The sequence below is a fragment of the Mirounga angustirostris genome, unplaced genomic scaffold (assembly GCF_029215605.1).
Source record: "Mirounga angustirostris isolate CCGP_5_RB_7025 unplaced genomic scaffold, mMirAng1.0.hap1 SCAF_10, whole genome shotgun sequence".
Classification (NCBI taxonomy): domain Eukaryota; kingdom Metazoa; phylum Chordata; class Mammalia; order Carnivora; family Phocidae; genus Mirounga; species Mirounga angustirostris.
In genome coordinates this window covers 31,832,852-31,853,570 of record NW_026991718.1, presented here as the reverse complement: position 1 = coordinate 31,853,570, position 20,719 = coordinate 31,832,852, and the positions used below count along the sequence as shown (strand labels likewise).

Here is a 20,719-nt window from a genome sequence, read left to right as displayed (position 1 = left end):
CATGAAAACATTCAGTTGGAGAATGGGAATTTCTGCTCTTGGTCCTAAGGATTCCTAGCTTTGGCCCAATTCTTGGTGAAGACAGAATAGGGCCCCTTATTTGAGGACAGTAGTGGAGCGGGATGGAGAAGAGGAGAGGAGAAAGTTGGGAGAAATAGAAGAAAGCTCATTATCCTAGCTATCAAGACCAGCCTCAGCTGTGCCACTAACTGTCCCTTGGCCTGTCTAGGGATCAACTTCCTCAATTTCAAAAATAAGGCAGATGGATTAGATGATATATATCCTTTTTGTAGATCATATAACAGATCCCAATTGTATCCCTTCCATCTGTGATTCTAAATAGTTCCAGATGCCTAATCAGGGAAGTTACAAGCCGTTAACCAAGGAGACCCCAGCCACCCCTCCCAGGGGACCGCATCCCCAGCCCCAACTGGGATTCTCCCTGCCCGCTGGCCTCGGGCTCCACCCCGCCCTCCGGCCCCTGAGCACACAGCCGGGAGCGCGGGGACGCGCCGCGCGCGCCCCAGGCCACGTGACCCGGAGCCGCGGGGCCGCGCGCGCGGGCCGCCATGGCGGCGTTGCGGACAGGTTCCGGCTCGCGGCCTGCAGCGGGCGCCAGGTTTTTCTGCACCGCGGGCCGCGGCCTGGAGCCCTTCCTGATGAGGGAGGTGCGGACGCGGCTGGCGGCCACGCAGGTGAGTCGCCCTCACCGAGCGCCCCGGCGGGAAGGAGGGAGGCCCTGCTCCCTCCGCGCCAGGGTCGGTGTAGACCCTTGAAAGCGACGCGAGTCCCCAACTCTCAAGCCCCGGACCCACCAAGGCGACGGTCCTGAGCCTCGGAGTTCTGACACATCCTTTAATTACTGCTGGAAAGAACCTCCAGTCGTTCTCCCCTCCACATCTATGACCGCGTATCTCTCATGCCTGTAGTTTTATTAAAAGGGGGAGGGGGGGGCGCCTGGGTGGCTCAGTTGGTTAAGCGACTGCCTTCGGCTCAGGTCATGATCCTGGAATCCTGGGATCGAGTCCCGCATCGGGCTCCCTGCTCGGCGGGGGGTCTGCTTCTCCCTCTGACCCTCCCCCTCTCATGCTCTCTGTCTCTCATTCTCTCTCTCGCAAATAAATAAAATCTTAAAAAAAAAAAAGGGGGGGGGAGGGGGGTTAAGGCAAGTTATTTCCTAGATTCTTAAAAAGAAGGTACAGGATAGTGCACGTAGTTAGAATGAGACCTGTCAGAGTTAGAAGCCTTTCTCCACCCTTTAAATACAAATACTATCTTCAGGTTCAATTACTTGACTCTTGCCAGTTTCCTGATCGTGATTGTGTTTACTTCATAGGATTGTTGGGAGGATTATATGATACCGGGTATCTCAAGTGCACCGTAAACACCGAGTAAATAGTAGCTACAAAAGTAATACAGTCTCGGAGGCCTCACAGTCCAACTTCTGGAGGAAGTTAACAGTTGGTGGTATCTATCTGTTCATTTCAATGGAATGAACAAGGTTTTAAACTTGAGTTTAGGTTCTTCAGAACATGCTGAACTGGTTTCTTGAAAGCAGAGGGAAAAGACGTAATAGAAACAGACTCCAGTAACTTGACGGGCTCTATGTGACAGTGTGAATGATGTGTTTTTGGGAAAGGAAAACTTACTAAGTGAAATTGACCACGCAACTCTAGCAACCCTTACAGCGTCGGAAGCCACAAAAGGATTGTCCGCAATGAGGGAGTTGGGGGCGTGGAGGATAGAGGGCCTCATGAAAAAGGGCATCAGTCTTAGATCACCAGCCATTTGTGGTTTGGGTCACAGAACTTAATAGAATGCTGAATGTAGCTAATCTAAAAAAGCAACAATGTAAGAATTGCTGACATTGAGTATTTAATATGTGTCAGGCCCATGTTCTTAGGTCTTTACTCTGTATTCACCTGCTTAATTTTCACAACAGCCCTATGAGGTAGGCTCTACATTTAACAGAAAAGGAAAATGAAGCACAGGTAAGTCCAATAAATTATTCAAGTCATGTAAAGTGGCAGACCTGGGATTCAAACCCAAGCTGTCTGTGAACTCAGGCATGAGTATATAATCATGTCCAACCCGGGCAGGCCAGTTCCTGGGTCCAGTTCCAGTTGATACTGTGCAGCTGTTACATCATGCTGCACTGATTTAAAAAAAAAAAAAAAAAATGTTAACGTAGAGTTCTTAGTATGAAAAATAGAAGGCTTGACCCAACTGGAGTATGTCTAATTAGAAAAATGATCTTCTCTGCTTGTTCTCCATCTTCTCTAAAGACAAAATGAGATACAGGAGGACTAAGGGGTTCATCACAGCAAAAAAAATTCAGTAAATTATAGGGACAAACTTCTTGGCAATGAGAGGAATTAAATGCCAAGAGATTTAGGGATTTCCATATTTGGATTGTGTATGTTTTAAGGATAGGTATGCTGGGACATCTGGGTGGCTTAGTCAGTTAAGTGTCTGCCTTCAACTCAGGTCATGATCCCAGAGTCCTGGGATCGAGCCCCACATCGGGCTACCTGCTCAGTGGGGAGTCTGCTTCTCCCTCTGCCCCTCTCCCTGCTCCTTCTCTCTCTCTCTCTCTCTTGCTCACTCTCAAATAAATAAAAAATCTTAAAAAAAAAAAAGGATAGATATGCTTGGAAATGGGATCTGAACAAATAACCTCTGAAATTCCATCTGTTTCACTAATATAAACTCTCAAAGTTAAGGCAATCCTGAAAGCATAATGATAGCATCTAACATTTATAAAGCACATAGAGTGTGTCAGACACTTTTATGTACATTGGATATGATTTAATCCTCAAAAGACTCCTATGTGATAGGTCATTTTCCCCTCCATTTTACAAAGAAATAAAGAGAAAACTGATGCTACATGGTGGAGCTGGGACTTGTATCTGAAGCTTTCTTGCTTTGAAGCCCATGTGCTTTACAACTACATTAAATTATGGTGGGAAACTGCCCAGAAGCATGTAGGTTATTTCTGTAACAGCATGGAAAAGAGTGTATGTAAACTTTAGAGGCCAAAGACATGTTCAAATCTTAATCTTCTTTTAATAGATTTTTTAATTTGGGCTAAATACTCAAATCTCTGAGCCTCACTTTTCCTTGGATATAAAATGGAGATGATAATACTTACTTTAAAGGATTAGAGCAGGGGCGCCTGGGTGGCTCAGTCTGTTAAATGTCTGCCTTCAGCTCAGGTCATGATCCCGGGGTCCTGGAATCGAGCCCCACATGGAGCCCCACATCGGGCTCCTTGCTCAGTGGGAAGCCAGCTTCTCCCTCTGCCACTCCCCCTGCTTGTGCTCTCTCTCTCTCTCAAATAAATAATCTTTTTAAAAAAGGATTAGAGCAGTCCTTGAGATAAAGATTGGTAGCATGTGTAACACAATGTCTTGCAATTAGTAGGTGATCAGTAAATGTTCCCAAAGAACGAGTTGCACAGGAATACTTAAAATCATTCATGCAGTAATAAGAGAGTCTGTTAGAAACTTTGGTTCGCTTCAAGAAAATTGATATTGTAAAATCTGAATTTACAAAACAAATTAATTTAGAAATGATTGTTTACTTTTACAAATGAATCACACCATTCTAATCAGTGTTTTTCCAGTTTTAGTGAACATAAGAATCATGTAGGGAGCTTGCTGAAAATACATGTCCCTAGTTGCCACCCCCAAAAACTTTTCTTTCAGTAGGAATGTACATAAGCCCAATCGTTTGCATTTTAACTTGCAAACTCTTCCTCCCTCAGGTGACTGATTTAGGTGCTTCCTTCAACATGCAGCTCGCAATAGAAAGTGCCTTGTGTATTCTGTTTAGCTTTTTATCCTGGAGAATTTCAAACATACACAAAAGTAGAATAGTGTGGGAATCTCACATACTCATCAACCAGCTGCAAGAACGATCCCATAGTGAATTCTGCTCCATTCCACCCATGTTAATTTGAAGCAAACTCAAGATATCACGTCATATGTGAATGTTTGCCTATATAGTAGTTGCCCTTCTCCGTGGGAGATACGTTCCAGGACCCCCAGTGGATGCCTGAGAACATGGATAGTACCAACCCTATATATAGTGTCTTCTACTATATATACATATCCATAAAAAAGTTTAATTTATAAATTAGGCACAGTAAGAGATTAATAATAAATAAAATAGGACAATTATAAATATACCGTAATAAAAGTTATGTGAATGTGGTCTCTCTCCCTCCCTCTCTCTCAAAATACCTTATTGTACTGTACTCACCCTTCTGGTGATGATGTGAGATGACAAAGTGATGAGATGGAGTGAGGTGCGGGACCTTAGGCTACTGTTGACTGACTTTCTGACGGGACTTCAGAAGGAGGATGGTGCCTCAGAACTGCGATTGACTTACGTGGCCTTACGCTGTTGACCTTAAGTCAGAGCGGAGGTCATCTGCTTCCGAATCACGCGGTTGAGCGCGGCAAGTGCGGGAAGCGATACCACCGGTAACAGGGGACTACTCTATGTCTAGAATGAGAGGACTCTTACCGCATAATATGTATCATATAATATAGAAGAGATAATACACATAATGGCTCGTTTCAAAATACAAGCCACACTATCACATCTAAAAGTAACTTATCAAGTATCTAGTCAGTGTTCAAATTTCAGCTTGTCTCATAAATGTCACTTTTGTTCTTAAGTTTGTGTATTTAAATGAGGATTCGGGGCACCCGGGTGGCTCAGTCCGATGAGTGTCTGCCTTTGGCTTGGGTCGTGATCCCAGGGTGCTGGGATCAGACCCCACGCTGGGCTCCCCATTCGGCAGGGAGCCTGCTTCTCCCTCTCCCTCTACCTGCCACTCTCCCTGCTTGTGCTCTTTCTGTCAAATAAATAAATAAAATCTTAGAAAAAATAAAGAAAGAATGAATGAGGATTCAAATAAGGACCACACATTATGATTGGCTGATACTCTTTTAAGTCTTTAAATTTTCTAAGAAAAAAAAAATTCTCTTTTAATCTATAGATTTTCCCTTCACCTCTCTTTTTTCCCCCAGCAATTTATTATTTGTTAAAGAAGCAGGTTGTTTGTCCCATAGTCTAGAGCAAGGGTCGGCCAACTTTTCCTTTAAAGGTCTGGATAATAAATATGTTATGCTTTGTAGATCACATATATGGATCACTTTGTGGTTTCTGTTACACGTTCTTTGTTGTTATTGTTTTTACATCCCTTTAAAAAGGTAAAGACCATTCTTAGCTCACCAGGCCTCATTTTCTAACCCCTAGTCTAGAGCTATGCTATCCAATAGGGCATGGTGGCTATTTTAACTAAAATTAAATTTTAAAAAATTCACTCTCAGGCACATTTCAAGTGTTCAGAAGCCACATGTGCTAGTGGTGACCGCATTGGACAGCACAGGTTATAGAACATTTCGTCATCACGGAAGTTGTTGGACAGCACTGCTAGAGTTTCCCCTGGTCTAGTAGATATTGCCAGTTGCATCTCCATGGTGTAGTTTAACATGTCCTCTCTGTTTCCTGTAAATTGGAATCTTGTAAGTTGTATCTAGAGTTTGGTCAGATTCAGGTTAGATTTCTTTTTTTCCTCCTGGTGGTGGGGCAAACTTCTTAAGAGGTTCCTGGGTTTGTTTAAATATTTAATTTATATTGTATAATTATATATTTTTAGGTGTATAATATATTTTATATACATGCATAATATATACTTATTTTACCTGGACTACTTTAAAGAAATACATTGGGAAAAATTAAGCTTTACTTTATAACAATGTTTAATGTATTAAATACTGTTATTTATTATAACAATAAAAGCAAGAATACTTTTAAGATAAAATCAGTAAAATAGAGGTGTACCTAATTTTTCTAGCTAGCCAGAAAGGCTCTGTCAGTGGATTAACTGGTCTTTATAAGCCCACATAGCAAAGACTTTCAACTTGGGTCCTGAACCTGAATAAGGCAGTCAATTTTTAAATTTTTAGTGGGGTCTTGGTGATAGAGGGTAGTGGGGTAGATCTAACCAGATAATCAGGTTATTTCATAGTTATTTTATTTAATGGGGTAATTATATAAGGTTGATATCTTTTAAGATTCTCCGCATATCTTGTAGAGAAATTTCTTGAATTTTTTTAATTAAATAAAATATATTTTTTAATTCTTATAAAATGTATCAAAAAAGCTCATGTACCACCTCAATTCTTCGCTTAGCAATTTAAAATTAATTCTAAAACTAGATGGCATCTGTAGAATTAGGAGAACTTTGATATCTCCCTATCTTCCTATGCATTTTTGCCTAGAGTTAAACTTTCAATTTTTGTGTTAGATTTGAATGACTGAATTCTAAAAGAAAGGCAAAAACGCTAACTGCTTAGATATGCTACCTGATAACAGAACTGTTTTTACTTTAATAAAGACTGTTATTTCATCTTCAGAAGTGTTAGACATAAAACCAGCTGGTTTTAGACACTTGGTTATGATTTAATTCCAAATGGAAAAAACAGATTGTATATATAAATTTTCAAGTAACAAATATTTGGATGAAATACCCTAAAATGCCACATTTCTCTCCTAAGTATTGTAATTGAATATGGTAAGTTACAAGCAATAAATTAAAGAAAAAGGTTAACACCAGCTTTAGCAGTTTTTGAACTTATAAGCACCAAAATTCATTCTCCCTCCTGCTTTAAGATATAATACAGTATCTTCACCAAAGGTAAACCATTATAGTGCTTCCATGATATATGATTATTTGATTTTCATAGTGACTGTTTTGCAATTTAGTAAACTACTTCTGATTACATGCATATTACTTGTAAAAGGAATGTAGGCCTCATGTTAATTTTGAAATAAAGAGAATAATGTTGCTTTTGGTTTTGAAAATGTATTTAGCATTTTAATGCCTCAAAACCTTCTTATAATTTGATTCCCCAAATAAATTAAGCCTTTAGTTCCTTTTAATTAACTTGATTTTCAATCATGTTCTCTTTTTTTGTTGTTGTTCTTCCCACCTCCCCAAAATGATATTTTTAGAGGAAGTTCACTGTATAAAATGTCTCCCTTCATATTCAAATAAGTAAGAAAAGATAAGATCTTTGTACAATTAACAACTACAAATTAATATCTAGATCACTGACTAGGTTAAAATCACTGGTCTAAATGTTGCATCAATTTGTTTATAGAACTTGAATCTTAAAACCATACATTTTCAGTAGAATATTTATTTCAGTTGCCCCCCATAATCTTGGTAAGGTATTTCATGTCTTCTAGCTTGTTTTGTGATGGCTTTAATATCAGCTATATTTTTATGTCAGGTAACATAAAATCTAAACTTTTAAAAGTTACTTTTTAAAACTTTGTTCTCAAGATCTAAGCATTTTGAGGTATATATTTAGTTTTGACTTTTGTGGAAAAATGTCACTTTTGTAATGAGAAAGAAGTAAATTCTAGAAACTAGAAGTTCTTATTTTTGTTACTTCCTTATCGCCTTAAATGTTGATTCCTAAACATTCTTCTCATTCCCTACTTTCTCAAGCTATCTTGGTCAGCTGCACTTTCCAGTACCCAAGCTGTTTGGGTTTTATTTAATTTGTTTTTCCAGCTTTATTGAGATATAATTGACATATACTATTGTGTAAGTTTAAGATGTGCAACATGTTGATTTGATAAATTTCATATTGCAAATGATTAATACCATAGCATTAGCTAACACCTCCATCCAGTCACATAACTACCATTACTTTTTTGTGGTAAGAACATTTAAAAATCTAATAGCAACTTTCAATTATATAATATAGTATTATTAGCTATAATCACCATGCTGTACCATAGGTCCCCAAAACTTGTTAATCTTATAATGAAGTGTTTGGGTTTTACGTGATGTCAATCTAGGGCTTCCTCAGCAGTGATTCTTCTTCATCAAGCTAGAATGGTAACCCAAGAAAGTACCATCCCAAAAACTTAATTAGACCATATCAGATCAAGAGTACAAAAATACTTGGAATTCAAGTTCCCATTGGATGGCAACTGCCTGAACACATGGGATACTCCAAATTCCCCATTACCTCAGTTCTAGGAGATAACTTAGAACCATCCCAGTCAGCCAATGGCCACCACTAAAAGGAAAATTTTAAGACAATCCACATCCATCCTGAGCTTGAGAGAATTGCGTTAATCCCAAAAGTTTTAGAGGAGTCCATTGGTATTGAGCACCATTTGCCATACCTCACCAGACTCTCTATTGCCAGTGCACTTTTTTATTTTTCTTTCTTCTCTGGTTTTTACAACATATCCATCCTGTCTCCAAAGCCTCTTTCTGTGTGATGCATATTTCTTGTTGTTGTCCCTTTTTCAGTTCCACAACCAAGTGTCTCATTATTTCTACCTCCGTAATCTTCTTCCTCCAGCATCACAATCTACACTTCGTACTTTATGCCTCTTCTAAAGTAATTTTTTCTGCTAGCTAGTTCAGTGCTGTCACAGCTTTCATCAAAAGTCTATAATGGTTGACCATTACCATCTGGGGTACTCAGATTTTCATTACCATTTATCAGGCTGGCCTGAGCTACACCCTCCATCCACCTGACACTATCAGTCAGCATAACACAGCAAATTTTGCCATGCTGACTTACAGTTTACTTCAGCCAGGCTGTCACTCCCACCCCTGCATCTTGCCCTTTCTTCTGTCAGAATCTCTCTTCCCAAATCTTACAGGGTTCTTTCCTGAGACTTTTACTAATGATGGTTCCCTATTCAGTGCTACTTTTGTACCTTGTACCTACAGCTTATCAATGCATTTATTATGTTAACTTTTTTTGTTTTCATTTGGGTTTAATTCAAGATATTTTCTTATAAATTTTACATTCTTATTTATATGTCAGTATATAGGTATTAAATTATCATTCATCTTTAGGACATATGCTGGATGCTTCCTCGTAGACCACGAGGTAGGTGTTTAATAAATGCCTACTAATGATGTTAACCTTGGGCTAGTCACCCGATTTGTCCTAGGAGTGTCTGTGTGCGCACGTGCATGCACACACACACACACACACACACACTTTACAAAAGGTACCGTGACATAGATTATGATCTTGGTCACTGTGTGACTTCATACAAGTTATTTAACCTATCTAAGCCTCAGTTTCATAATCTAAGAAATGGGGGTGATAAAATCTACCTTAGAAGGTTGTTTTTGGTTTGGTTTTTTTTTTTTTGTATTTTATTTATTTATTTGACAGAGACACAGCAAGAGAGGAAACACAAGCAGGGAGAGTGGGAGAGGGAGAAGCAGGCTCCCCGCAGAGCAGGGAGCCCGATGCGGGGCTTAATCCCAGGACCCTGGGATCACAACCTGAACCGAAGGCTGACGCTTAACAACTGAGCCACCCAGGCGCCCCTTTATTTATTTATTTGTTTGTTTGTTTGTTTAGAAGGTTGTTATAAGGATGAGAGGGGAAATGTATTCAGAGTGCCTAGGACAGTGTCTGACAAATAGTACATATTTTAGAAATGGTTGTTTTTATTGTCAGGCTAGACACTGTGTTTTAATTCATTAAGAGGGGAAAAGGGAAATGATTCTTACTCTGACACAGGACTACATTAATCTTTTCTGTCTCTAGGTTGAATATATTTCAGGTAAAGTTTTCTTCACCACCTGTTCTGACTTAAATATGCTGAAAAAATTAAAATCTGCAGAAAGATTATTTTTGCTGATTAAAAAGCAGTTGCCACTTAATGTTTCTTCTGTAAGTAAAGGTATGTAGATGCCTGTTGCTTTTACCCCCATGATATATTGTACTCCAAAGTTTTCTGCTCGATAATTAATTTGTACCCATTTCACATTTTTAAGATTCATTCATACCTGTGGGGTCATTAATTATGTATTTTTCCATATTTCCTGAATATTATCACCATATTAATCATATTATCAGCTAATGTTGTCTCTTTGCAATCTGCTGCCTATTTTCTGAGCCTTAGTGTTCCAAGTCACATTTCTTCCATTTTAATTATGTTCAGAAACCTTATGTAGAGATACATATGGTCAGATGCATTTATTTAGACCCGGGAGCATGTAATAACCCAGAATGCATGGTTTTATAAGTTGATCAAAACTGTCACTTTGTACATTTTAACTAATGAATTATATAATTGGAAAAAATACTATGTAATAAAATCTCCTGCTTAGGGGACCTTAAATTTAAGGTTTTGAATAAATTTATACCCATTTATAAAGCATTACAGTTAAAGGAGGCTTAAGAGATTCCCTTTCCACTTTCTAATTTTATTTATTTATTTTTTTAAAGATTTTATTTATTTATTTGACAGAGACACAGCAAGAGAGGGAACACAAGCAGAGGGAGTGGGAGAGGGAGAAGCAGGCCTCCCACTGAGCAGGGAGCCAGATGCGGGGCTCGATCCCAGGACCCTGAGATCATGACCTGAGCTGAAGGCAGATGCTTAACGACTGAGCCACCCAGGCGCCCCTCCACTTTCTAATTTTATAAATATGCTACTAAAATAATTTAAGGATCTTAATAGAAGGAAGGGTCAGATACTGCTAGACTAGACATTGGCTTAAACTTCATTTTAATTTCTGAGATCATGTAATATTATGGTCTATACTAAACTGTGTAAATAAAGATACAAATGGCAAGAAGTCAAAACAGGTCAGAAAAGTTATTAGAAAGCAAATCCTAAGGTGTTATACCATGGGGTCAATATAATTTCATCCCAAAATTCCACACATTCTCATCTTTAGAGAATACAGTAATTACTCTTGGGTCACCTTGATGAACTTTGTTCATCAAAAGAAGATTACATTATATTGAGCATGCTGGCAGTCCCTAAGTTATGAATGGGTTGTGTATCTGAAGTATTACTTTATGAAAACTCATTTTATGATGTACGCTAATATTGTATGGTCTAAGATAGTTTCAATATTCATTTGCTCTGTTTCTGAGCTCTGTTTTGCAGTTTATTCTGTTTTTTTTAACTTAGTTTTTATAGGCAAGATCAGCATTATTTCAAAAATCAATACGTACTCTAGGTGTATGCATATATTGAAGGTATAGATATATATTTTCATAGGACAAATGATCTTGCTAAAATATATGATAATTCTATAGAAATTTTAAAACAGTTTTGATGTTAAGTATGGAATATAAGAATGAACTTTATTTTGCACAATATTCTTATGTTAAATTATATAAATTCCAGGTGAAGGTGAACTCACTATTCATGTAGCAGTTTAGTAAAACTTATTTTAAAGAAATAAAGGTAATGGAATTTAGGGGTGATGAATGTAATAGCCTGTCTTTAAGGCTTTGGTATAGGATAAACTGAGATCTTATTTCTTTAGGAAAAATATTTAATGAAATGCAAAGACTTGTAAATGATGATCCAGAAAGTTGGTTGAGTGCCATTTCAATTTGGAAAAATCTTCTTGAACTTGATGCAAAAAAGGACAAACTTTCTCGAAGAGATGCTAACCCACTAAAGAGAAAAGTAGGAGAAAATGACATCACCAATCCTAAGAAATTAAAAACAGAGCAAATGCAAGAGCTACAAGAGAGCAGGGAATGCCAACTGGAAAAGCAAATGGAAGAAGAAACAGTGGAGCACGGAGGTTTTCTCACTAGCGGAGAAAAACCTCCAGAAGCATTTCAGAACGATGTAGTGAAAGCAGCTGGTACCCCAGACCGGAAGGACTTGACGTTCCGAGTTTCTTGTCGCTGCAGTGGCACTCTGGCAAAGACCTTCACCGCACAGGTATGCCTCCCTCCCAGGGTGAAGTTCCGCTTTCTGAAAGAATTAACCACTCTTCGGATTTAAAATGAGATGGCAGCCTTTCACAGAATAGATAATTTGGCTAGGCAGATAACTAGGCCTAATTTCATATAATTAAATCTCTTTAAAAATGCATTTTCCGGGGCACCTGGGTGGCTCAGTCGTTAAGCGTCTGCCTTCGGCTCAGGTCATGATCCCAGGGTCCTGGGATTGAGCCCCGCATCGGGCTCCCTGCTCCACGGGAAGCCTGCTTCTCCCTCTCCCACTCCCCCTGCTTGTGTTCCCTCTCTCGCTGTGTCTCTCTCTGTCAGGTAAATAAATAAAATCTAAAAAAAAAAAAAAAAAAATTTTCCTTTTTCAATTTACCTTAGATGCTTAAGAGTAATGGCATGCCATTCCATGTAATGACCTCCTTTTTTTACTTTCTCCCTCAAAGTTTCCTTAAACTCATAGATACTCTTTTTTTTTTTTAAGATTTTATTTATTTATTTGAGAGAGAGAGAATGAGAGACAGAGAGCACGAGAAGGAGGAGGGTCAGAGGGAGAAGCAGACTCCCTGCCAAGCAGGGAGCCCGATGCAGGACTCGATCCCAGGACTCCAGAATCATGACCTGAGCCGAAGGCAGTCGCTTAACCAACTGAGCCACCCAGGCGCCCTCATAGATATTCTTTACATTTAGAAATCATAATATTATTGTCCTAAGCTTTTTGGGTTTCTCTTCAGTTCTGGTTGCTCTACACTACGCCTTGCATGTATGATTGTCACCAGGACCCAGACTACAAAGACACGAATGCACTCAAAGTCTCAACTATCTAGGGGAGAGTGAACACCACAGTGTCCTTCAAAACACTTCATCACTTGGTCCTTACAAAGTTCAGTGATATAAGAGCACAGATCTGGGTCCTTTGGTCAGCCTTAAAATCAGACCCTAAAGATTGAGTCTAATGTTGTTGTTCTGGTAATTTGTAAACACATAGGATTGTAGTAGCTCAAATAGTTCATCTTTAACCTTGCATCTGTATCCTAAAACCCACAATGATCATTTTTATCGATTCATGATCTGGTTATTACAAGAATAGAGATTACACATGAGTAGACATCAATGCCATAGGATATGTTGGGGGTGGAAGAGGTAAAATGCAGCCTTCTTGCCTTCAACAGAAAATGCTTTCGTGTCATATTTTAATATTGTAACCCTAAATTACCATCAGGTAGTCTGACTCATACTCTTAGTTTTTGCTTACATTTAAATGTAAAATTTTCATTTTTAGTATTTTCTATAACTCTCTGCTTTTTCAGGAAGTAGGAAGAGTAATTGGAATTGCTCTTATGAAACAGTATGGATGGAAAGCAGATTTGAGGAATCCAAATTTAGAGGTACTGAATGTTTGTTTTATTTTATATGCCTGTAACCTAATTGTTTAAAGACAAGGTCAACTATCTGTACTGTACTTTTCAGTTTTGCTTTAGAGTTTTTTAAAAAGCATGTCTCTATGGATCCAGCAGTCTGTTTTCTCTTTAGCAGTAGAATAGTGCAGATAATTTTACTAGTACTTTTCACTTTGAAAATGTCTTATCCAAATAAGATGTTTTGGGATGGAATTGTTTTGTCACAGTTGAATTTTTAAAAATTTATTATAAGGTTGCAGAGATGCTGTCTGCAGCAGTTCTTCACTGCTGTCATGAAAAATATTTTGGGGGGCCTGGGTGGCTCAGATGGTTAAGCCTCTGCCTTCAGCTCAGGTCATGATCTCCAGGTCCTGGGATCCAGCCCCAGGTAGGGCTCCCAGCTCAGCCGGGAGTCTGCTTCTACCTCTCCCTCTGCCTCTCCCCCAGCTTGTGCTCTCTCTGTCTCTCTCTCTCTCAAATGAATAAATAAAATCTTAAAAAAAAAAAAGGAAAAAGAAAAATATTTTGACCTCAAGAATGTTTTGACATGAGGGTGTCCTCCTTCCATCTCTCCTTTCCAGTTCTCTCATCTTGTGCTCTGCTGGTTCCCATCTCCCCATGTCCCCTTGGCCCCATATCACTGCCTCAAAATTACACTTTTCTCATAGCTTAGCGCCTAAATAAGTATAGCTAATTTAATTCCTATCAGCCATTTAGTGTAACTAATAATAGCTATTAACATAATTGTCAACAGTAGAATCACACGTAAAATTTGTGACCAAAATTAACAGAAGAATCAAACCTTAAAACAAATTTTGTTCAGCAAAATTAAGAGAAAAAATTTTATAGTGGGAGAAGCTAGTCTTAATAACATTTGATATACAAAAATATCAGTGTATCGGGGCACCTGGGTGGCTCAGATGGTTGGGTGTCTGTCTTCAGCTCAGGTCATGATCTCCAGGTCCTGGGATCAAGCCCCGCATCAGGCTCCCGGCTCAGCGGGGAGTCTGCTTCTCCCTCTCCCTCTGCCTCACCCTCTGCTCACACTCTCTCTGTATCTCTCTGTCTCAAATGAATAAATAAAATCTTAAAAAATATCAGTGTATCTTCTCTTGAGTATCGATTTTAAATAGAAAAGAATCCTAATACTTTTGCTAAAATGAATAATCCAAAACATTGGGAAGTTTAGCTTTGATGATCAAGGATTTAAATTGACTAAATGGAGTTCATTCCAGGTCATTCTTTTCTTAATAAAAATTTGTCAATATTGGAGTAATTCTGATTAAACTATACAGTGAAAATAACCTTGGGGTCAAAGTATTAGGGATCAAATGCTCTTGAGGTCAAACAGCAGAGTCAGAATAGTCCATAAACCTCATCAGACTATGAAAGTAAGATTCTAACTTTTAAAATTTAATTGAGCTACTAGTTATAACTTGAGACATTTAAATCCTCTTTATGGCCCAACAGAAGAAGGGTAGTAGAAAGGAAGAAGCTCACCTACGGATAGTGGAGAGAGAAAAGGTCACCCTTGCTATGATATCTTTGGCCTGAAGAAAATTTTGTTACCCTGGAAATGTAGCCTGTGATGGTCCTGTGTGACCTCAAGTCTTATTTGAAGTTAGAATTAAGGTGGGTTCAGGAAGTCTTCTCTAACCCACAATGCTAAAGAGTCTGATCCAGTTATGATAATTCAGAGAATCTCTGGGAAGAAAGAACTCAAGATCTCTTCAGAACATGAGTGTCCATATACCTTGTATACCGAATTATCCTCAGAATCTTTCTATGGAATGTACTAAAAATTTACTTTGTCTCTGCTCAAGAAAAAAATATTATGGAACATCTTTCCATATATGATAAACAAGGCCTTAGATTTTTTTTATTAAAATATAGATTATGTAAAAAATAAAAAACAAAGTAAATTTAAAAATAAAACATAGTTTCAAAATGGAAGTTTTCAAATTGTCAGTGCATTTGGTAATGCATTTCCTGTTCTGTTCTAACTTCTCTATTTGTTCTTTCAGATCTTCATACATCTAAATGACATTTACTCTGTGGTGGGAATCCCTGTGTTCAGGTAGATATTGTTCTCTAAGCTTCATGTTTGTCCCTTAGAGTTTGTAAAAGTAAGAACTTTATGTTCTTATTTATAATATGAAACATCGATATAACAGAGGGGGCTAAAGGCAAAGCATTTGAGTTTTTTACTTGAGCCAGTGTTTTCTTGGTGCTTAATGCTTATGATTTAATCTGGCCAGTTAGAGCTATAAAAGATTTGATTACAATCATTCACTGATTGTGATTCATACTGAAAATTATATCTAATTATTTCTATTATTAAATGATTTTCACAGGCCCTTAGTCTGTTGGCATCTGGAGTTTTTATTGAAATAGAAAATACAGCACAGTTCTTAAAATTCACATTTGAACATTCTACAAATTTTATTGCTATTATTCCTTTATTGTGGGAGAGTATTTCCAGTTTTTAAAATCTACTTCAGGTATCTCTCTAATCTTTCAGGGTACTATATGATAATAAATGCAAATGGTTCATTTCCTTATTCCAAAATATTTGTTGAATACTTATCATATAACAGGTACTTTCCTGGATGCTCTGGGAAGAAAGAGCTAGTTGGATGAAAATAGTGATTTCCAGTTCCTTGGAAGCATATAAATGTTGTTGGCATTCTTCAAAACATTTTATATGCACATCCCTGTTTACATAGTATAATGTGATTTAGATACCCTTTTTCTAGATTCTAGGCATGGAATATTTTTAAAGATTATAAAAATTCAATAGGAATACCCCATTAGCTCTAAGCTCACATTTAGGCATCTGTAAGCCAGGATGTAAAAAAGAATGCTTAAGATTATTGTAATAGATTTTCTCAAGCTTTCTTGTTCATTGCATTAGAAAGATAGAAATAATATTTTGAAAACTTCTATCAAATCTGGAAACACTGATAATAAAAGTGATGAGGTAGAGGATAAAATATGAAGTGATACATAATGGAGGCCAGTGAACTCATTTGGCAGATGTCTGCTTCAGCTCTTCGTTCCATAAATTATTTTAGACAATGCAATGTCATGCTTCATTTCATCTTTTGAGAAAGATGCAAATGAGCAAAGAACAAATGTACAAAAGCGATTTTTTTCTAGAAAACAGATTTCAAGGGTTAGCATCCATTCAGCCCTACTTCCCATAGTACATCCATATCACAGAACAGTGTGTTCCTCTTGATGACTCCAGATCAGCACCATATATTCCATATGGGAAGGCAGGAAAGTATATTAACATTTGAAAAAGATTTTTTTCTACCTATGTGATTAGATTTTTATAAGTCAAACACTTAAGAGTTTAAATTTCAGTTGTCCAACAAATTTACCTTTTTTTTTTTTTAAGATTTTATTTATTTGAGAGACAGAGAATACAGGTGGGCAGAGGGACAGGGAGAAGCAGGCTCCCTGCTGAGCAAGGAGCCCAGCGACAAAGGGCTCGATCCCAGGACCCCAGGACCATGACCTGAGCCACACGCAGGTGCTTAACTGACTGAGCCTCCCAGGCGCCCCACAAATTTACCTTTCTGAAATACCACACTGGCTGGTTAGACAAGGTGCCGATTGGATAAGGTATTTTTGTAATAAGATTAAAATATTCTGTAACTTAGCAGATACTTAGCTGTATGTTAGATGAATATGTTAAGGTGAGTCACAGATGTGACCAGGTTAATCATTTTTATTTATATCCTGATCTTCTTTACCATACAGTAATACTGGGGTTACCATCAGGTTCTTTTCTTTGTAGGGTTCCTTTAGCCAGCAGAGCTTACATCAAGACAGCAGGCCTGAGATCTACCATAGCATGGGCAATGGCCTCTCTCGCTGAAATTAAGGTAAGGAAAATGTTTGCTTTCTTTTTAATAGCAAGGTCCTTTGCATAATAACTGATTGGTGGACATCTTGGTTGCTTGCTTTCTTTTCCTTTCTTTTTGTTTCTCTTTTTTTCCTATCCTTTTCTTTCTCTTTCTGTTGCCCTTACATTTATGAACTGCTACAGTGATATGGTTTTATATATTGTTGAACTTCTGAGAGTATTTTGGCTATGAAAAAGCCGAGTCCAAAGATAGCTACATTTTTATCATTTCTAATCTTTTATGTCACAATCAGATGGCCTATAAAACCTCTACATAAATTTTAAGTTTTTCTCTGTGACCAAGATTTTGCAAGTGTTCTGTGGACATAAGAAGATCATTTTATTTTTTAGTCAAGGAATGTCTGCTATATTACTGTTTTACTATCTGCATAATTCTGAAAGAGGTTTTTCAAAATCTCATTAGATTACTATATTTATATTTTTAAGTTTTTGCACTTTCGCTAGTTGTTGCCTTAGCTGCTGTCTAGTTTGGTATATGCACATTTATGACTTTTATTGTTTCATCAGGAATTGTGCCTTTTTATTGTAACAAAGTTCTCTTTATCTTGATTAGTGAGTTTAAACTTAAATTTCATGTCTTATTAAATATTTTTATTCCTTTCTTTTTCTTTGCATTTGCTGCATTTCTTTGCCACTGCTTTATTTTCAACTTTGCTGTCAGTATGTTTTTTTACAAACACACAGCTCTGTTTTTATCCACTCTGATGGTCTGTTTTCCAGTGAGAGTTCAGTATTAGGACAGACATACTTGATTATATTCTTCCTATTTTACTCTGTTTATAACTTCTTACACTGTTTCTTAGTTTTATTTTTTGCTAGTTTGATCAAGTTACTTGATAATCATTTCATTGCTGTCCTTGAGGTTGAAGATTATACTTTATTGTTCTCTTCTACTAATGGTTCCTGTTCCCATCTCTCTTGATGAAACACATAGAACTCTGCTGTTACTTTAAAACAAGATATCCACTCTTTCCTCTCTCAAGACACTGTTTTTACCACCAAGACACTCTAAACTTACCCTCTTCCCTATCGTAATATGAGGCCTCTAGAGTGCTTTTCTTCTTTTCTCTTGCCCCACCTTTACTCCTCCCTACATGAGACCTTTGTAACATTTTTATACCCTTCAACTATCCCCAACGACTAGATTGAACTAAATTATCATGTGTCAGAATTTCCCTTGAAATACGCCCCTTCTGTTTCAAAAGTTCTTATTTAGCACTTACATTAAACAGCCTGTCCTTAATCACTAAGCTCTAATTGTGTATACACACACACTTTTCTGTAGAAATACACAGAGACGTATTGCAAGGTGTATCACTCCTCCCCATTGTTCTTCACTTTGTCTTTCCCTATTTGAGGTCTCTGCTCTGGTTTATTTGTTGCTTGATTAAAGTCTTAGTCGTTAAGCGTCTGCCTTTGGCTCAGGTCATGATCCCTGCCTCAGGCTCCCCGCTCTGCAAAAAGCCTGCTTCTCCCTCTCCCACTCCCCCTGCTTGTGTTCCCTCTCTCACTGTCTCTCTCTCTCTGTCTCTCTCTCTCTCTGTCAAATAAATAAAATCTTTAAAAAAAAAAAAGTCTTAGGTAATTTTCTCAAATGTAGTATCCAAATAATACACTGTCTGAACTTACTATATATCCTCAAATTTGTTTTTCATCCTGGGATACATACCAGTTTTGGCCAGATGTAAGAGTCTTGAGTGGCAGTCCCTTTCCCTCAGAGGTCTGTAGATGTTGTCCTGTTGCCATTTATTTTCCTGTGTTCTAGATGAACAATATACATGCCAGTATGATTTTCCTTTTCCTGTATAGCTGCCTGTTCTTGCTGCTGGGAGGCTTGTAAGACTTTTCTCTTCAATCCTCTACAGTTCAGGAGATGGGTTAAATGGGTGATGGGCATTAGGGAGACCACTTGTTGTGATGAGCACTGGGTGATACATACAAGTGATGAATCACAAAATTCTACTCCGGAAACCAATACTACACTATATGTTAACTAACTTGGATTTAAATAAAATCTTGGAAGAAAAAAAAATCCTCTGAAGTTCAGGAATACTAGCAGGATATACTTACATATGTGTGTTTTCTATTCAGCGCAGAACTTGGTGTATCTGACTGCCTGAGTTCTAATTCTGGCTCCACCACTTACTGACTGGGAAACTTTAGGCAAGATATTTAATATCTCTGTGCCTTAGTTTCTCATTTGCAAGATGAAAATAATAATCTAGGGGGGCACCTGGGTGGCTCAGTCAATGAAGCGTCAGACTCTTGATTTTGGCTCAGGTCACAATCTCAGGGTTGTGAGATTGAGGCCCACATCAGGCTCCACGCTCAGTAATGAGTCTGCTTGAGATTCTCTCCCTCCCTCTCCCTCTGTTCCTCCCCCCACCTCAGCGTATGCACTCGCTTGCTCTCTAAAATAAATAAATCTTTAAAAAAAAAAAAAAGCTCCTAGGGTCATGTGAGGATTAAGTGAATTAACATTTATTAAGTGATTAGAACAGTGCATGGCATATAGAAAGTGTTTAAGTATTAACTGCTGCTATGGCAATAATAATTATAGTTATAATAATTATTTGGAATATATAATAATTATAAAAATTATCATTTCTCTGGCTCAGGCACTCTTTCTTTCATTACTTATTTAATTATTATTGCCTCAAATGTTTTTGCTTTAGTGACTTTTTTACCTTACACTACTTTGTTTTCTGCTTCTGAAATTATAAACACGTTAAGCTTCCTGGAGCTATCCTCCAAGTTGTTTATCCTTTCTCACATGGTTTCCATCTCTTTATATTTTGGGTCTGCGTTTTGAGTTATTCTTGAACATAATCTTCCAAGCTATAACAAGAGTCAAAGTTCTACTTTATTCATCAGAATTTTTAGCTTAAAAATCATGGTTTTTTAGTTTTGAAAAGTTCTCTGTGTGTGCACACTACATTTGAATATCTCTAGAAGCTCTTCGTTCTTTTGTTGCAATACTTATCTGTCTCCCCCAGGAGTTCTGTTTCACTGGATACATGTTTTGAGTGTTCTGCCTATTTACTCTCTAGCTACTCATGGACCTGTGCCCTTTGGATGTGCCATTATTTTCTTGGTGGCTCACTGGGACTCAACTGTGGTTATTAAGATATTTTAAATGGCTAAAATCCTATAAATGGTAGAAGGCACATGGATCTCTGCTGCCACTGGGCTTGGCAGTGTAAGGAGAATCTGTCAGCCATGCGGAAAACTTTTCTCTTTCTAGGTGAAAGCTCTTTGATTCACTGGTCTCCCTACAGATCTGTAGATCTCTGAAGACCAGATTCTCCCCGGTTCCAATGATTTTCCCCTCTGGGCTCCAGTGCCGGTCTCTAACGCCCCACCCAGCCACGGCTGAGAGGCCCCATACCAGTTCCTTCTTCTGGCACCCAAATGAAGCCCAGGGCTTTCTCTTAGCCCCTACCTGCCTCTATGTCTGAGCATCACTTGGGCCCAGGGGAAGATAATAGCTTGGAGTTGAGAGAAAAGAAGAAAGCTACTTTAAGATTATCATGTTCCCAGAATTCATGATTTTCTTTTTTATTTGATTTTAATCTTTAGTCCAAATTTCTTTTAGTCTAAGGAGAGAAGTT

General features: G+C 38.0%; 1 protein-coding gene across 5 annotated transcripts in view; it reads left to right on the top strand.

The window, feature by feature from the left end:
- The first annotated feature begins 537 nt into the window (after positions 1 to 537).
- THUMPD2 (THUMP domain containing 2) overlaps positions 538 to 20,719 on the top strand; it is a 38,026-nt gene continuing 17,844 nt past the window's right edge. For 2 of the 5 annotated variants that reach the window (XM_045884477.3, XM_054509687.2), the window contains exons 1-6: positions 538 to 695; positions 9,618 to 9,753; positions 11,357 to 11,766; positions 13,085 to 13,162; positions 15,199 to 15,251; positions 16,980 to 17,067. In XM_045884477.3, coding sequence (XP_045740433.1) covers positions 570 to 695; positions 9,618 to 9,753; positions 11,357 to 11,766; positions 13,085 to 13,162; positions 15,199 to 15,251; positions 16,980 to 17,067 — 891 coding nt within the window. In that variant the 5' untranslated portion in view covers positions 538 to 569. The remainder of the gene's footprint in view (positions 696 to 9,617; positions 9,754 to 11,356; positions 11,767 to 13,084; positions 13,163 to 15,198; positions 15,252 to 16,979; positions 17,068 to 20,719) is intronic. The other 3 variants (XM_064572146.1, XM_045884478.3, XM_064572147.1) reach the window with 3 other exon arrangements.